The sequence below is a fragment of the Dipodomys merriami genome, unplaced genomic scaffold, assembly GCF_024711535.1.
Source record: "Dipodomys merriami isolate MVZ:Mamm:240054 unplaced genomic scaffold, mDipMer1.0.p SCAF_63, whole genome shotgun sequence".
Lineage (NCBI taxonomy): Eukaryota > Metazoa > Chordata > Mammalia > Rodentia > Heteromyidae > Dipodomys > Dipodomys merriami.
Genome location: NW_027206213.1, coordinates 1,875,837 through 1,895,146, shown reverse-complemented (window position 1 = coordinate 1,895,146; position 19,310 = coordinate 1,875,837). Strand labels below are relative to the sequence as shown.

General features: G+C 37.2%; 1 protein-coding gene across 2 annotated transcripts; it reads right to left on the bottom strand.

Moving 5' to 3' along the window:
- Positions 1–2,579: 2,579 nt before the first annotated feature.
- Positions 2,580–17,768, bottom strand: C1d (C1D nuclear receptor corepressor). Of its 2 annotated transcripts, XM_070004440.1 has the most exons (6): positions 17,701–17,741; positions 14,202–14,259; positions 7,486–7,632; positions 6,490–6,556; positions 6,116–6,171; positions 2,580–3,345 (listed from the first exon to the last, which is right to left on the bottom strand). In XM_070004440.1, the coding sequence occupies exons 3-6, from the start codon at positions 7,621–7,623 to the stop codon at positions 3,181–3,183; spliced, it is 426 nt and encodes a 141-aa protein (XP_069860541.1). In that variant the 5' UTR covers positions 7,624–7,632; positions 14,202–14,259; positions 17,701–17,741; the 3' UTR covers positions 2,580–3,180. The 2 variants fall into 2 exon arrangements, with proteins under 2 accessions (XP_069860541.1, XP_069860540.1); XM_070004439.1 differs by lacking the exon at positions 14,202–14,259 and having other exon boundaries at positions 17,701–17,768.
- Between the last annotated feature and the right edge of the window lie 1,542 nt (positions 17,769–19,310).

Below are 19,310 nucleotides of genomic sequence, written 5' to 3'. Positions count from 1 at the left end.
CATTTTTAACATTTTATGTATAGTTAATTTTAAAGCCTTATTTAGAAATAAGTACCAGTCCTTTTTCATAGCCAAGTACAAGATTTTTTAGATCTGCAGGATTTCTTAAAAACCCATCAGCATGAGAGTGAGATCCAAGGATCAAAGTTGGAAGCCAGCCTGGTCAGAAAAGTTGTGATACTCTTCTCACCAAGTAACCACCAAAAAAAGCTAGAAGTGGAACTGTGGCTCAAGTGGTAGAATGCTAGTCTTGAGCACAAAAGTTCAGGCCCTGAGTTCAAGCCCTAAGGACCAACACACACACACACATCAACTTAACATGCCTTCCTAATTCCAGAAATATACACCATAATTCTATCTCCAATATTTCTTGAAACACTTTCTACTTGGCTAAAATGATTCTTAGTCTGCAACTATAAACAAGAAATTTTTACCTAAAATAATAATTGAGAGATGATCTAATTATTTAGCACCTGATTAATAATCTATCATTCTAACATAAACAACTATAGCTGCAACCTCTCTAATTTGCCAATTTCCAAAGAGATTAGTAAAAGATGTAATTCACATCTAAACTTAGCACAGACTGTCAAACACAATTTGAAACAAATTATGTTAACAATAACCACACTGTAATCAAATAAATCAACCCATCAGCCTTTACAGTTCTGACTAAGGTTAGTCAGAACTAAAGGTTAGTGGGCATGATGTTATACATTTTCCAGTAACTCTGAAACACTAAATTGAAATTAAGAACTTTTTTCATAAAACTTTATAAAAAATAGAATAAAGGTTTTCATCTTTAAAATCTAGCATCTAGTACACATATGAATAAGCAAACAACAAATAAACCAATGCATTAATACCAACCAGTTCCTGTTATGTCCTAAGAAGCATTTCAAATGGCAGTTAATACACTCAAACTACTTTTTATTTCTAAAATAAACTGATTTAGTTTTTTACAACTTTCCAATTTAATAGAATGAGAACTAATGATCTGCTGAGATTATATATTTCTCATTCAAGCTTTTCATTGAATTTAAAACTATAGAAATGTAAGGTAAAACTTTCTTTGTAATAATCACAAAACATGTTTCTTATGAAGTTACTTTTATCTTGTGTGCGTGTGTGTGCTGGTACTAGGACTTGAACTCAGGGCTTGGGTGCTGACCCTTAGCTTTGTTGCTCAAATTTAGCACTCTACCACTTGAGCCAAAGCTCTACTTCTGGCTTTTTACTGATTAACTGGAGACAAGTCCCATGGACCTTTCCTGCCCAGGCTGGCTTCAAACCATGATCTTCAGATCTCAGCCTCCTGAGTAGCTAGGATTGTAGGTATAAGTCACAGTACTCACTCAGCTAAAGTTATTTTTTTTAATATTAAAAATCTGAGGGGCAAGTAGGAAACGGGATGGCAGTGTGGCTCAAGTATTACACGTGCCTGCCAAACAAGTACAAAGCCCTGAATTCAAACCCTAGTACCAAAACAAAAAAGGAGAAAAAGGAGAGAAACAACTAAATGTTCATAAATGTTTTTCCACTTCAAAAACCGACATCAGAGACAAATGTGAATTTCTGAATCTATCAGTAACTTCTTTTCCATGTTATCACAGAAAAGTTCAACAGGCTTTACAAAATCCATTACATTTTAAGACCGATTCCAATATCTACTAACGTAAATCAAGAAATCAATTTATTCAAGGCTACTTATGAATTAATCACACAGAAAATTTTAACAACTCTTTTTCAAAAATTAAAATACCTTACTGTACTTGGCATAACTATAAATAATGATGTGGACTCGAACTGGAAGCATTAAGCACATATAATTAAAATTCATGGACTTACACATTAGAAAAAAAAAAAGGTTCGACATGTGGAATTCTCTGTAACAAGTATTTCAGAAAAAAATCAAAATATAAATACAATGTAACCTCCTTTCAATTTCTCCACTGCTTAAGTGGTATTATTACTTTAGAGAAAGTTCTCCCAAAACACATGTAAGTCTTTTTATAGCCTTAAAAATATGTAATAAAAAAGAGCTATAAAAGTGAGGCCAAACAAGTGAACAAATGCAGCAGTGGTACTCACTGGACACTGTGTTGAAAACAAACTTTACAACTGTGGGTGAGGACAGGAGGGAAAAATTGGGAGAGAGCAAGGGAAGGGGTAACACGGTACAAAAAGTAATGTACTCATTACCTGACTTATGTAACTTTAACCTCTCTCTGTATCACCTTTGTAATAATAAAAATAAAATAAAATTAAGAAAACTTGAGGCCAACCGAACTGAAGAAAAAAATTCATTAATTTTTCTCTCCACTCAATATGACTTCTAAGCTCTATCTTCCTAATTTGAAGGATATATTTATTCAAGAAAAACAGAAGTCAGTTACATGACACCTACAAACTCTATTATGTAGTACTGGATCAAAACATGAAACCCTGGACGAGGAGGGGAAAAGGAGTGACATTGTTCAGAAAGAAATGCACGCTTTACCTGACTTATGTAAATGTAACAACTCTGCACATCACATTTAGAATAACAATTTAAAAAATTTAAAGACAAACATACAACCTTCTGAAGTTAATGAAAATATTTTATTTTAAATGGGACTTGAAAGCAACATGCCAAGAACTAAAGCACAACCTTAAAGTTTTAATTTCATACTCTGAATATGAAGAAAGCAATTCCTAAAATTATGAAGGCGTGATGAGTTAAATATACAGAAAAAAAGGGCACATTTAGGTCACTTTATTCTTTCTTCAAATCACATAATAGTAAGAGACATTCTTATATCTTCTACGTACAAAGAGCATATTTCATAAGGTTACATCATTTAAAATACAAATGTTTACAATGAACATTTCACTTAAGTTTCAGTTACTGATAGTATAGTAAGTCCAAGATTTATGTAGATAAGGAAACAAGTGTCTCACTGAAAGAAGTGGTAAGCTATATCTCACAATGTTAAAACTTCATGATATCCTACAGGAAAATCAATAAAGACAACAATCTTTCTCAGGGAAAAATGGATTCAGCATTATAAAGTATAAATTCAAAGAATAAATTCAAAGTATGAGTTATAAAAGGAACACATTTAAACCACATAATCATTTCTCTTGTGAAAACACTAAAACTGATGTATTTTTTGAATATACATACAATAAAAACAAAAATTAATTTTTGCTTTTTCCTTTATTAGCAACTTTTGATACTTTTTTAGATTTTGGTTCCCAGAGGGCATTTTTTACAAATCTTGAAGCGGCACCTCTGTCAAGCTTGGCAGACTTTTTCTTGTCTGATATTTCTTTGACTCGGTTCATGTATACTCGGATTCTTTCCTTAGAGATAAAAATAGAAAGGCAATGGATTTACTGAGCTGTTCACCTTTACTGAGTTTTATTATACCATACCACAGTGAAATTCAACAGCTATATATTTATTGTCCATTAAGTGCACAGGTCTGTAATGAACAGGATAAACATGCGCTGTGCTTTTCTGGAGTTCAGTCTTAAGGGAAAGACAGAGACAGACATCACAGTAAAACATCACTACAAAGATAAACACTGAATTGTTTAATTGTGGTTATACTTTTATTAAAATTACCATTAGCCTAAAGCTACATGTTAACTGTTTTATATCTAAAGTCTGATGTCTCATATACTTTGCAACCTACAAATTTTGTTTTTTTGTCAATTCTGAACAGAAAACACCTAAAGCCATATTTAGTTAGCTAGTCTTTTATGTTACCATCTACAGGGTCTTTTATTCAATTTAATAATTTTGATTGATAAGGGCATGAAATTTTCTAATAAAATATACAGTTTTAATCAGACTTTACAAGGTGAGAAACATAATACGGTGCTAGACCACTTTGAATTTTCTAAGACCATTAATCAGCATAAATGGCTATCTCATACTTCAAATGAAGAAATAAAGTTGATGAGAGCCATAAAATAGCAGAGTAAATGATTGATCACTGCTTAAAAGCAAGTTTCATTTAAATAATCAAAACAGTTGCATAAACAGACACAGAAAAATGAAGAACCTTTAATCCTTTTAATTATACAAAGCCAGCAACTCTGCTTAAAACCCTACACTAACTACAGATCAGAATGCAAAAGCTGTAGTACACATAAACACACACATACACACATGCAGTGTGCCTGTTCATTCATTCCTCCGCACAGGAACATCATCCTCAAATATCTTCCCAGTTACTTCCTCTTCTAATATTCTCATCAGCTAACCTTGTCAGTGAGGCCCAGACCATTTAAAATTTCAGTGCTAGCCACATACCAATCTCCCATACCCTGGGCTCTATTTTTTCTTTTTTTCCCATAAGGTAATTATAATACATTATATATATGCATATATATTTACTGCTTATTTTATTGTGTTTATTGTCTTTCTCCATTCCATCTAATGTGGTATCATCCACTTCATCTCTGTTCACCAAGAAATTGTCTCATTTGGAAATAATGCCTGGCTTATAATAGGCACTTGGATATTGTTATAAACAAAGTGACTTTTTCATGTCTTTCCTCATTAGTGATGTATATAACAAATAAGTTTCTTATAGTACACTAATTATGTGATCAGTTAGTAATGTCTGCCACAAGGTCAGAAAAGGGGAATAGATTTTAGAATGCTTTTTATTTGCTATCCCTTGTTGGGAATATTAATGTACTCCTCTATAAAGTGGCTTATCAGAGAAAAGACAAATGATCTTATCCTTTTACAAAGACAGTATTGAGTAATATAATTTAGTGTCGAAGGGGAATAAAGAATTTTATAAATGTAAGATCCATATTAGAAAGCTAAAAGCAACTGATACAACCTAAGGGGTTAAAGCCAGTATTATTGATCAAGCTGAATTCTGCATATCATCTTGCTTTCTGATTTTGCTTTAAATGTTTTTAAAGCAATTACTATGTTTAAAATAAATTATTTTCTTCTCAAGAACTTTAAAAGAAGAAAATATCTTAGTCTATACATTTAAAAGAATGAAACAACAGATCTTGTTTAGTCATTATTGTTGGTGCTGTTTTTTGTTGTGTGTTTTTCCTTCTTGTCTTTTAAGGGGTGGCAATTGGCGGGCAGAGATATAGAGAGAGGAAGAGTGAACAAGTGCAGTCATGGCATTCAATATATACTATGTAAAAAAGGAACTATTCAACTTGTGGGCAGGGACAGAAGGGAGAACGGGAAAAGCAAAGGAAGGTATGACATTACTCATTACCTGACTTAAGGAATTATAACCTCTCTGTACAACTCCCTAATAACAAATTACATTTTTAAAAAATAATCAAGTACTTTACTGTTTTAAGCAACATATATATCAACTATGTAAGACTTGGCAATAACATAGTGTCAAGTGTATATTATATCTACTTTGTATTTTATAAACACAAAGAATAAATTTATTAATATTTGTATTCATAACGCCAAGTTAAGAAGGGAACCATAAGTTTGATTTCTAATTTGTCCTTTCATATTGAATGATTTGATTTAATATTTGAAGTCAGCAAAAAACCCTAAGATATCAGACTTTATATACTGTACTTATACATCTAAATGGAATACAAAGACAAACCTGGAAGATTTACTACAGGTTGTAAATATGTCTAATGCAGAATTACTGGACAGTACACATTCAGCTGGTGCCAAAAAAGCTTTTAGCTTTGTTGCTGAACTGGATTCTTTACTGCTGAGAAAATGAATTAATGGGGGAATTGAAAAGGTGGGGGAGAAACTTTCCCGTCTTTGCTAGTAAATCAAGTAGAATATACTTTTAAGAATTGTGTAAAAGTTAAAGAAAAAATATGTAGCCTTGGAGATGAGCAGGATTTTAAGAATTTATAGGAAAAAATAATATAAAAGTTATAAATAATTATTAGAATTGTAACATTTTCCCATCCAGAGATTTAAACACTAATTCTCTGAGAAAGGTAAGAGAAAGAAAATGCAAAAACATGATCAGATCTGGCTCATCATCATAATTTCAAATCTAACTTTTTTCTCAGTAACTAGATGATAATAGAATATGACTGAAACTTGAAGAACACTATAACAAAAACATATATAAAAATAAATTAACTGAAATCTCACCAATTCTTGTTTCACTGGATGTTCTTTAGGATTAACTCCTTGGGTTGCCAAATAAACTGTAAGAGAAAGATTTCATGGGATAAGATGGGATATATATATATATACATATACATATATATGTATATGTATATATATATTAATAAGAGTGCTCCTATCTTTAAAAAATTACTTATAAAAAAGAAAGTTGCATAGTTAAGGAAATTTTAAATTAACCAATTTCTATGTAATATTAAATTTAGTATTCTAAAATAAAAGTATCCAACTATTAAAATTGCCATTAAGTATAAATGCATATTAGTTGCTAGAATGGAAAAAACAATTCAACTTTAACACAATAAATAATTTTCTAGTTATCTCCAAAGTAATATACGTACCCCAAAACATTGAATTTAATGTGTATGCAGAAACTAAATCCACTTTTGCTTGTTCGAGTGGGTCCAACTAATGAAAAAAAAAATGTGAACACAAACTTGGAACATTAAGCACAAATATATTTCAGAATTTTTTTCTTCCTATAATGAAATAACTAAATGATGTGGAAATAATTTCCAGTTGTCTTAAACAATGATTTTTGCTAACAAATTTTCATTTCAGGGTATCACCTTTAGTTAAACAAAGAATGTATACAATCCAAAAAAATTCTTCTGAATTATCTTAATTGAAGGAGTTATGATCTGGGCTTTATGTCAAAAGTAATTTTTCAATATAAACATGTACATGATGCATTTATGTACAAGTAGTGGGCTAAATGCTTAGACAATACCAAAGACAGAAGAAACATAATGAGATTTGGTTTAGACTGTCAAAGTCAATTCAGTTTTTATCCTATAGAGTTTCCAGAAACCCTGATAAAATCCTTGTAATATTTAAAAGGTCAAAAATAAAATCTGTCAAGAATGTTCTTTGTTTTTCAAAAACCAAGTCAAAATTAAAAGGCAATTAGAAAGTATTTTCTAAAGGCTAAAGTTTTGTTTTTATCTTTTCCCCTAAATATACCCAAATAGTTATAAAATTAGAAAAGGGAAAAAGCCTCTATTACAAACCACTGTTTCTTCCACATTTCATAAAACAACTTTATTTTATGAAATTCATTTTTAGGAATTACATTTTTTTCCTTCTTTTTTTTTTTCTTCTTGGTGCTAATCCAGGGGCTTCAACTTTTTACTCAAAGTTATTGCTCTACCAGTCAAGGCACAGTTCCACTCTGGCTTTTCTTCATAGGGTAAGAGTGGGAGGTAACTGTAAACTCTCACAGACTTTCCTACCCCAGTGGGCTTCAAAGGGCAATCCTCAGATCTCAGCCTCCTGAGGAGCTAGAATTACAGGCATAAGCCACTAGTACATAGCCTAAGAATCACATCTTAACATACCTTCTGTAACAACTCATTTCTAGAAACAGACATCATGGTTTTCAGCATCTCATCTACAGCACCAATGGAGTTTTCAAATGTTGATAAATACTCATGAATTTCTACTGGATAGTCTTCATTAATTTCTTCACCTGCCATTATGATCAACTGCAAAATATATAAATATATAGATAAATAAATTCTTAAAATTTGGAGTTCTTTAGTTTAAAACAAAAGGCAAAATTTGGACAGAGCATGTGTCACACCTCTGTAATCCCAACCATCCATGAGGTGAAGAACCATATACTTTGAGTCCAGTCAAGGAAAAAGTTCTAAAGACCTCAGTCTCAAACTAGATGTGATGGTTACACATCTATAATTCAAGCTACATGGGAGGTTTAGGTAGAAGACTGGTATACAGGGATAACAATAGGAAAAAAGCTAAAACTAAAATAAAAATAACTAAAGCAAAAGAGGGCTAAGGGCATGGCTCAAGCAGCAGAGCATACATCTCACAAGTGCTAGGCCTTGAGTTAAGGAGGGAGAGGGGGGGAGGGAGGGAGAGGAGGGAGAGGGAGAGGGAGGAAGGGAGACAGAGAGGAAGGAAGGGAGACAGAGAGAAAGGAAGGGAGACAGGGAGACAGGGAGGGAGGGAGGGAGGGAGGGAGGGAGGAAGGAAGGAAGGAAGGAAGGAAGGAAGGAAGGAAGGAAGGAAGGAAGGAAGGAAGGAAGGAAGAAAGGAAGGAAGGAAGGAAGGAAGGAAGGAAGGAAGGAAGGCAGGCAGCAAGCAAGCAAGGAAGGAAGGAAGCAAGCAAGGAAGGAAGGGAGGGAGGAAAGAGAGGGAGGAAGGAGAGGAAGGAAGGAAAGGAGGGAGGGAAAGAGGGAAGGAAGGAAAGAGGGAGGGAAAGAGGGAGAGAAAGAAAGAAAAAGAAAAAGGAGAAAAGAGAAAGGAGAAGGGAGATGAAGAGTAACGGAAAGGGTGGAGGAAGGAAAGGGAAGAGGGGAGAGGAAAAGGGAGGAGGAGAGAAGGTAGAGGAGGGGGAGATGAGAGGAGGGGAGGGGAAGGAAGAAGGGGAAGAGGGGAGGGGAGAAAAGAGGAGGGGAAGGGAAAGAAAAGTAATTTACTTCAAAAGCACTAAAAGAGGGGCTGGGAAGGTGGCTCAGTGGTAGAGCGCTTGCCTTGCATGCCTGAGGCCCTGGGTTTGATTCCACAGCACCACATAAGCAAAAAGAAAAAAGCCGGAAGTGGCATTGTGGCTCAAGTGGTAGAGCTCTAGCCTTGAGCTGAAGAGCTGAGGGACATCGCCCTGGCCCAGAGTTCAGGCCCCACGGCCGGACCCTTAAAAAAAAAAAAAAAAAAAAGCACTAAAATATAGCCAAGCACTATGGCTCATGCCTATAATCCTACTCAGGAGGCTGAAAGAATCATAGCTCAAAGTCAACCAGGCAAGAAAAGCCAGAGGTAAAGCTGTGCTTCAAGTGCTAGAATGCTAGAATGCTAGCCCTGAATTAAAAAGCTAAAGGACAATGCTTAGGAATGGCATATAGAAAAGAAAAGAAAAAACCACTTCCAGAAGAATTAAAATGTGAAGATAATTCAACAAATCTTAAAATACAATTCTAAAGTAATTACATCCTAACTTCCCATTCTTGAAGGAATCCACCTAAATATATTAATGCTACACATATCAAACCTTCAATAATTATAAAACATTGGAAACATGATAACAAATCTGATATCAAAAATCAAAATCGTATATTGTAAAAACTTCCTATTGAAGTTAATAACCAAAAAAAACCAAAGTTTAATAAATACATGCTATAATGTCTGCTGAAAAAAAAATATCAAGTGCTTTTCACATTCAGGTGTTTATCTAACTGAATGCTATATTAAATTTAAAAATGAGATAATTAGATATCTTAGGTATGGAGATCTTGATCATTTATTACAATTATTTTAAAGCTATATATGTTTGCATTTACAAACTTTAAGCTTCTTTAAAATTTTAATAAGAGATTCAGTCTATAAATCATATAAAGTCTACAAGCAGAGAAAAGAAAAACTAGAAACATAACTTTATGGTTTTCATTTACAGTAGAGTACATACCCTCACACAAAGCCTGTTCTTAAGTTCACACTTATACCTAATATTTATGTGAACAAAAGCAAAATCCATATGTATTAACTAAAATGTCTGAAACAAAATTTCAGAAGTAATTTGAATTTAGATTAGAATAATTTTTCATTAGCTGAAATACCTCCTTCATTACATGGCTAAAGAGAATGGCAATAACATGGTATATCAGTAGCAATGGGCAGAGCAGAATGGAAGCAATGACTTAGGCTTCCTATTTTGCCTAATCACTGTCAGTGAATCTCTTTGGGCTTCAAATTCTTAATCCATAAAATCAGATACATGGACTAATGAGCTGTAAAGTCCCTTATAGTTCTAAATGCTATGTATGTCTTTTAGGGTTTAGAAATACTTTGAATATTTAGTCATGAAGTATCATCCGGTGTATTCCACTGAGACATCTGGGATCATTTAAGAAAAAAAAAAACGTTAAGTGCATCTGACTATCAAGACCTGAGATGTAAAACTACTATCTACCTACTGTTCAGCCAGTAATTAAAAACAGGACAGAAAACCACACAAAAAAAGAACTGTGACTATTGAAAATATGTATTTGCTTCTTATACCTCACCTAATCACTCCAAAATGACAGGGGGAAAAAATGTTGGAAACCAAGGACACATTCCCATTAGCAGATCTGAGAAATTCTTTTTCTTTTTTTTTTTTTTTTGTTGTTGTTTGGGTTTTTTGTTTTTTTTTTTTGTTTGTTTGCCAGTCCTGGTGCTTGAACTCAGGGCCTGGGCACTGTCCCTGAGCTTCTTTTGCTCAAGGCTAGTACCACTACCACTTGAGTCACAGTAAAAGACCAGCTTTTTCTGTTTTTATGTTACTGAGGAATCAAACCCAGGGCTTCATGCATGCTAGACAAGCACTCTACCACTAAGCCACCTTCCCAGCCCAAGAAATTCTGTAAGAAGCAGGTAAGACTAAACTGATTTTAAAAAAAAAAAAAGAGCACACACACACATACACATACATACACACACACAAATGTATCTAGACCATTAATCATAAGAAAACAAATACAAAGCAGACAAAAGACCAAAAGACCTACACTCCAAAAGGCTCCAGGGCTCCTATAATAGTGTATAAGTAATTTCTTCTAGACCTCTAAGAAACTATCAGTTATGGTCAGACATAACAATACATGTCTGTAATCCCAACTAGTTGGAGGTGGAAGAGAGAGAATAACCACAAGTTCAAGGGTAGCCCAGCAAACACAAGGCCCTAGATTCAATCCTAAGTACTGCAAAAATAAATAAGCAAATACATACATACATACTTCCTATGACATTTATTTAAAAATGTTAGTGCCAGTGACAGATGTCTGTAATCATTGCTGTTCACAAGGTTGAAATACAGATGACTGCAGTTCAAGTCCCAGGCAGAAAAGTCCGTAAGACTAAACTCCAAAGGGGTAGAACACCAGTCAAGCACAAGGCCCTGAGTTCCAATCCCAATCCCAGTGCTAGCCAAACACACACACACACAGAGCAAGGGTGGGAGGGACAGGGAGAGGGAGAGGGGGAGGGAGAGGGGGGAGGGAAGGGGAAGATGTGGAGGGGGAGGGAGGGAAAGAGAGAACAATCTAGAGAGAAAAAGTGGTGAGGATAGGAGAGAAAATAAAGCAGTAAAACAAATTAAAATAACAATAACATCACCTACTAGGTTAGCAATAATTTTATTTTATTTTATTTTATTTTATTTTGCCAGTCCTGGGGCTTGAACTCAGGGCCTGGGCATTGTCCCTGAGCTTCTTTTTGTTCAAGGCTAGCACTCTACTGCTTAAGCCACAGTGCTACTTCTGGCTTTTTTGTTTATGTAGTACTGAGGAATCGAATCCAGGGCTTCATGCAAGCTAGGCAAGCACTCTACAACTAAGCCACATTCCCAGCCCCTAATTTTATTTTTTAATTTTTTTTTTTTGTTTATGTGGTACGAAGTACCAAACCCAGGGCCTCATGCAAGCCACATTCCCAGCTGCAATGATTTTAAACATTAGGAATGTTCAATGTTATCAAGACTATACACTACAGGTAGACTATAAATTGGTGGGCTGGGGATGTGGCTCAGTGGTAGAGTGCTTGCCTAGCATATATGAAGCCTGGGGTTCGAATCCTCAGTACCACACAAGCAGAAAAAGCCACAAGTGGTGCTATGGTTCAAGAAGTAAAGTGCTAGACTTAAGCTGAAGAGCTCAGCACAGCACCCACACCCAGAGTTCAAGCCCCTCAATTGATAGGAAAAAAATATATATATATATATATGCATATAGTTTTTAATGTACATACCTTTGACTCAGGAAATTATTTTGAGGAGCCTAGTCTACAAAAATCTTTGTTCAGGGCTGGGAAGGTGGCTCAGTAGTAGAGTGCTTGCCACCCATGCATGAGTGAAACCCTGGGTTTGATTCCTCAGCACCACATAAACCGAAAAGGTCAGAAGTGGCACTATGTCTCAAGTGGTAGAGCACTAGCCTTGAGCTGAAGAGCTGAGGGACATTGCCCAGGCCCAGAGGTCAGCCCCCATGACCAACAAAAAAAAAAAAAAAAAAAAAAAAAAAAACTTTGTACATATGAATATAAATGCATTAAAAATGGACTGCTCAAATTGTTCTCTGAATCCCCCCTCACACATTCTCAATTCATTTTTCCTCTTACTAGCTCGTTATCCAAAGCTAAAAAAATTTTAATTCTTCATCTAAGAGATAAAAGAAAGAAAGGGCTTTGCCTCCTTCTGTGATGGTTTTTGGGTCTTTGTTTGGGTTATTGGCAGTACTAAGGTTTGAACTTAAGACTTTTTGCTTAGTAAGTAGACACTCTATCCTGCTTTTTGGCTTTTTTTTTTTTAATCTCCAGGCCTTTTGGCTTTATTTTTCATGTAGGATCTTGCTTTTTCCTGCCTAGTGCACTGCGATCCTCCTAATTTAGTTCTCCCTGTGTAGCTGGTGCACATTAACATGATCAGCTTTTTTTGAGATGGGGTCCTGGAGAACCTTTTGTGGAGGCTAGCTTCAAACCATGATGATCCTCCCAATCTCTGCCTCCTTAATAGCTACCACTATAAGCATGAGCAACCACGGACTTAAGATCCAAACCACCTGGATCGTAAATCCCCCTCAAAGGCCCAAAGGCAGTACAACCTTTAAGAAATAAAGCCAGTGGGAGGAAGTTAGCTCAGTAGGAACATGCTCTTGAAAGGAACTTCAGCTCCTCTTCTGTTGGCTGGTTTCTCAGCCACCATGAGGTAGGCAGCTGTGCTCCACCACACACTTTCCACCATGAAGTTCTGCCTAACTACCGACCCAAAAGCAAGCAGGCCAATCAACCATGGAATTAAAGTGTGAGTCAAAATAAATTTGCCCTCCTCCTAAAATGACTATATTAGTGATGTGTCACAGCAAGTGAAAGCTGACTAACATATTCTCCAGCCTAAAGCCCCATTTCCTATCCTTTCAGTAAAAGCTCCTGGAGGGAGGGGGGAATACTAACAGTCTCTAATTCCACTCATATCTATAAACAGGTCCCATCATTTTCATTCAGAACTGCCACACTGTTAAATTCAATGACCAAGTCTCAGTTCTCTACAGCATTGACTCCTTCCTTTTGATGCGTAGGACATCACATTTTCTTAATTACTCTTCTGTCTAACTGGTCTTTTTCTTATCCTTCTCCTATGCTCAGCCTCTTAACTTTAAAGGGTCTAAAAGCTAGCTGCCCACAGCTACCTTTTCTCCTTTATGTTACACCTAGATGAATCCATGGCTTTAATGTACATTACAACCTGATGACTTCCAGGTTTACTTCTCTATCCCTGACCTCATTGAACTCTACATTTACATTTCCAACTGCTTCCTCCATATCTGTCTGAATATCTAATAAAATCTCAAATATAACCTGCCCAGGGCTGGGAAAGTAGCTCAGTGGTAGAGTGCTGGCCTTGCATGCATGAAGCCCTGGGTTCGATTCCTTAGCACCACATAAACAGAAAAAGCCAGAAGTGGCACGGTGACTCAAGTGATAGAGTGCTAGCCTTGAGCTGAAGAGCTGAGGGCCCAGAGTTCAGACCCCCACAACCAACTAAATAAATAAATAACCTGCCCAAAGCCAAATTCCTAATTTTCCATACGGTAGACTTCTCCATTTCATTTCATGGCTGATTTCCAATTAGTCAGGCCCAATTTTCTAACTGTTTAGATGCAATTTCACTGCACTCCTTGGCTGTTTTATCTTTATATATTAACCCTTTCCTACTACCTTTTCTGCTACCATACAGCTCCAAAACACGATCACATCTTGCTCAACCTCCAATCTGATGGTCTCTCATCAAACAAGCAGAATGACCATTCAAAAATGTGAATCAGATCAAGCAATATCTCTGTTGGGAAACTTTCAAGGGCTTGCCACCACCCTTAGAGTAAAACACAAGATCCTCACAGTGGCCTGAAACAGCCCAACACAATATTCCCAAACTTCATGTCACCTCATGTAAGTTCATCTACAGCCACCACCCTCACCCCCGCCCCAGCTTTCCTCTTGCTTATCTCACTCCAGCCACGGCAGCCTCGCTGCTCTTTCCTCAGCCATCAGGAACTGTGCCTACCTTAGAGCCTTCGTGTTTCTCCTCCTTTCCCTAGAATGTTCTCTTCGTTTCTTCTTTCCTAACCAATGAGATTAAGGAGCTCATTATGTCACTTTCGCCAGATCTCAGCTCAGTTGTCACCTCCTAGAGAACATTGCCTGCCCACCCTATTTTAAAATGCAAATTTTTCCTATCCCTGTCCCCACCTTACCACCACTCAATAGCATCTGATAAAATTGTATGTTATTTTGTTCGCTTATTACCTAAGAAAGTTAACTATATAAAAGCAGGAATTTGTGGGGTTTTGGTTCACAAACATTGGCAGTCAATAAATATTTTTTAACGCTTAGAAACAATCTAAATATTCATGCATAGGAAAGTGCTAAATGAATTACAATACCCACATCTTTGGAACTATTGTATGCATATATGTAGAAAAGTATCTGGAAGGAGGCAGTTAAAAAATTCTCAAATTGTTTATGTTTTTACAGAAACTGTGTCGAGGTTGTAAGAACTAAATTGCTAAATTTATTCTGGAGGGAAGCATTGATGATTTGAAATAAGGTTACATTTATTTTTTAAACATCTTGTTTGTACGTATGTATGCATGATTTAAAGTATTGGAATTCCACAATTGAACTGCATGATTTTATGCCAGATGCTCATTGGATGCTCATGAAAATGAAATGACTGTTTTGTTTCTCTGCTAGGAAAAGGCAAGGATTAGGAAACAAAACATACTCTATTTGTCATTTAAATTTTATTTTAAAAGCATGTATTAAATTTGTAATAAAAAATTAACAATCATTAAGTTCAAACAGATGCATATTTTCATGAAGTGTATGACATTCAACTGAATGAATTTTTTCATACTGAAAGTATTTTTTCAAATCACAAAATGTCTTTATTTAAATGTGAATGTTTTCATCCAATTTCCTTATTAAAAAAGTATTTTCAGCTGGGTGTCAGTGGCTCACACCTGTAATCCTAGCTACTTAGGAGGTGGAGATTTCAGGATCTCAGTTCAAAGCCAACTCAGGTAGGAAAGTCCACAAGATTCTTACTTCCAATAAACTACTCAGAAAAAGCGAGGAGTGGTACTGTGGCTCAAGTGGTAAAGCACTAGCATTGAGTAAAAGGAAGCGCAGGAATAGTGCCTAGGCCCAGAGTTCAAGCCCAGGACCAGCAAAAAAAAAAAAAGACAAAAGAACAACAACAACAAAAAAGTATTTCCCTCTCCACAGCAAGATAGGAATTTTTCTTGCAACTATTCCCCATCCCACGTTCTAATATACAAGGAATTATTTATTGTTAAAATGGAACAGGACATGTATCTTGTATATACATTTTTCTAATTTGGGGAGGGAAAGGGAAATAACAAAATGCTTAAAATAGGATACAGGTTGACACACTGTAACAATGAGATGTACAAGATACTATGTTGAGAACGAACTTTACAACTTCCGTGAGGAGGGGGGGAGTTGGGGAGGTGGGGAGGGAAGGGATGGCAGGGGAAAAACAAAGGAGGAGGTAACAATGCTGGATAATTCTGTACTCATTACCTTACTCATGTAACTGTAACCCTCTGTACAGTATTTTTACAATAAATATATCAAAAAAATGGAACAGGGCAAATACTGACAGCAAGGCAGGATGAATATTTGCCCTCCTTGAACTTTAACTAAACCACTTGCTTTGCTCCTAGATTAAAAATAATAATAAAGGCAAGACAGACTCAAAGATAAAGACTTTTCCATTATCAAAAACCCTCCCAATCCAAATTACTTCCACTAACATTTTATTTAGGCAGTCCCTGAATATTTGTTTCTTCTAAAACAAAAGTGCAGAAACTTCTTCCATCCCTTTGCTCCTATGCCCTTAGGACCAAGCAATGACACTATGGAATCAGCACAACAGGAAATACTTCAATAAGTAATATGTACCACTCACACATCTAACTCGCCTATTAATAATATCTCCAATAAACTATCAAAAAAGCCGGAAGTGAGGCTGTGGCTCAAGTAGCAGGGCCTAGATTTGAGCAAAACAAGCTCAAGGACGGCGTCCAAACCGCGAGTTCATGCCCCACGGCTGCGCACACGCGGGTATATACACGTATACACACACACACGCCCATGTGCAACCTTGCCTAAAGCTGTACTTTTCAAAGACAAGAAAGAGAAGACTGTTCCAACTCTTCTCTTTATTCTCCTCCCAGGTTCTAAAAGTCCTCCTCATCCTCCACCTCCTCTTCTTTATGCATCTACTGCAGAAATGGATAGAGAGGCAGAGCATGCGCGCACACACTCACATACAAAACTTGCATCTCTTCATCCCTCAGTAAGGTCTGGCTGAGTCTAAGGTACAAGGAGTAGGGACATAGCAAGTGTTACTACAAGAAATTGTCACTACCCTGTCCCTCTTCTCACTGACTGTAGAGGTCCAATTTCCTAAACTAGAAAAGGAAAAGTGTAAAGCATCCCATAGGGAACTGAAGTCATCGGCTACCCCCTCATCCTCTACTACATCCTGTCAGTCTACTCAGAAATTTATTATCACTCCTAATTCCTCCCAAGGGTCCCAAATCCAATCAGTCCTGGCAACTGGGCCTCCCTAATCTCCTCACCCAATCTTAGCTCCATTATAATGGACTGTATTTTCAAAGGCCTTTGAAAGTCTCCTTTTGCCCAATGTTTCACCACTCTTAGTCGTAGGACATTACAAAATATAATCGTGCTGGAAGTGGCGCTGTAGCTCCAGTGGTAGAGCGCTCGCCTTGAGCTGAAGAGCTGAGGGACAGCGCCCAGGCCCAGAGTTCAAGCCCCACGACCGACAAAAAAAAAAAAAAAAAAAAAAAAAAAAAAATATATATATATATATATATATATATATATATATATATATATATATATATAAAATCGTGCTGTATACATAGCTTAGACGTAATACTCCTGTGCTTACAATCCTGCAATCGTTCCCCATCACCACCAGGAAGATAAATGCCAAATGTGATTAAGGAGATTTAGGAGACGGAGCAACCAAAGCAAAATCACCTACCACAGTTCGAGGAACTTAATTACATTTATCTCCTCTCCAAAGTAAAACCAGTATCTAGGGTGGTGGTGAAAAATAAACGAAAACAGGAAGGCTGTTTTCTGGTTAAAAACCGAGTCACACTAAACATTCCAGGACCTTAAAGAAAAACTGCGGATTCCAACTGAACGTTCCAATGCACCCCCTACCTCCAAACTGCTCTGACAGAACAATTAGCTCCACCGCACACTCCGCGCGGGCCTTCTGTCTAAATAAGCTAGGGAGCAAAGAAGAAAGACGACGCGGCCAGGACAGGGCGGTGCGGGCCAGGCCACGCCAGGAACGCAGGCCGCCTGCCACCCCCGACACAGCGGTAACCAGCATCCCACACGCCTCCTCCTAGTCTGGACTGAGGCTAAAGGGAAACCTCAGGAACGGAAAGCACCGACTTGGGTGGGAACGCAAGCAATCCAGCTTTGAACGCTACCTCAGAGCCTCGGATCCCTGCCTTCCGGAAGCGGGCGGACGCGCGCTGATGACGCGAGCACACCGTCGTCGAAGACGCACGCCGTCTTCGTCTCGGCGCGCCCGTCGCTCGCTGATAACCTCACGCCTCTGGCCCCGCCCCTCCGCGGCGGTTCAGTCTCGGGGAAAGGCGTGTGCTGGCTTCGCTCTGCCCTGCGAAGTGCAGGGAGCGTGGGAACCCTCTAGGTGGATCTTTCACATCCATCCCAAACACATATTGCGCGTTTCTTTTTGTTTTTTATTTGTTCTGTCGATAGTGGGGCTTGAACTCGGGGCCTGGACGCTGTCCCTCAGCTCTTCAGCTCAAGGCTAGCACTCTACCACTTGAGCCCCAGCACCACTTCTGGCTTTTTCTGCTTATGTGGTGCTGAGGAATCGAACCCAGGGCCTCAGGCATGCAAGGCAAGCACTCTACCACTGAGCCACCTTCCCAGCCCTACTTTCTATTTTTAAATTGCAGTTTCAATGTAAGTAAAATTGCATTTCACTTAATACAATCACCTAAGTGCCAGTGGCTTAGACCTGTAATCCTAGCTATTCAGGAGGCTGTGATCTGAGGGTGGCCGTTGGAAGCCAACCTGAGCAGGAAAGTCCCATGAGACTCTTGTCTCCAATAAACCACTCAGAAAAAGTGGTGCTGTGGCTCAAATTGTAGCAGGCTAGCATTGAGCACAAAAAGGCTCAGGGACAGCAGCCGGATCCTGAGTTCAAAGTCCCACAACTGACCAAAAAATAAAAATTGTACATGTTGTGTAAATCTCATTGTTTAACCTTTGTAACTTTTTATTGCCATAACATAAAATTTATGCATGAAGTAGCAAGTCATTTACTGAATCCCTACCAAAAACACTTCAAAAAAATCACCTAATACCTAAAATTTCTTAAAAACCACGTCACATACAAATTATTCTTGCTAAAATATGTCTCACCTGAATTGGCTCCACAGGAAATAGCAGAGGATTATAAAAGATATATTTTTGATGGTACTAGAATTCAAAATCAGGGCCTCACACTTGCTACCTCAATGCTTTTTGCCTTAGTTATTTTTCCTGTGGGCTCTTGGGTTTTTCCCAGACTTGGCCCATGATCCTCTTTGCCTTCCATCTAGCTAGCTATAGCAGGTCCATACCACCATGCCTGGCTTACATGACAACCAAAGGCAGTGTGTGATTTGGATGGAATCCCAAATTAGTAAAAATCTATAAATATTGTTGGAGTAACTGGTGAACGTTGAACATAGATTATATGTTGAATAACAGTATCACATGAATATTTTTGAAAGTAATCTACAATTATTCCTAAGTAATTGTAATAATAATATGTGGAGATATGAAATACATCCTGTTGTTTGGCTCATAATCTGAGAATCTTGTATGAGAGAAACTATTGTAGTATTCTATTTGTCTATAAACTTGAAATACCAAAAAGAAAACATGAGGAATTGGGAGATCACAGGAGTGAAAGGCTTTTGATGACATGCGATTGATTACCTAGCTAGCTTTCATACCTGACTCTGGTCTTGTTTATGGGGCAAGACTTGGGGCAAAACTTTTTTTTTTTTTTCATGGGTCT

Bases quoted from the DNA above. Each gene is read 5' to 3' on its own strand.
- C1d (XM_070004439.1), bottom strand. From the start codon at position 7,623: ATGGCAGGTGAAGAAATTAATGAAGACTATCCAGTAGAAATTCATGAG. The intron at 6,172-6,489 runs GTACGTATATTA...TTTCTCTTACAG, and splicing joins ATTAAATTCAATGTTTTGGG to TTTATTTGGCAACCCAAGGA. The intron at 3,346-6,115 runs GTGAGATTTCAG...TTTATCTCTAAG, and splicing joins ATCCAGTGAAACAAGAATTG to GAAAGAATCCGAGTATACAT.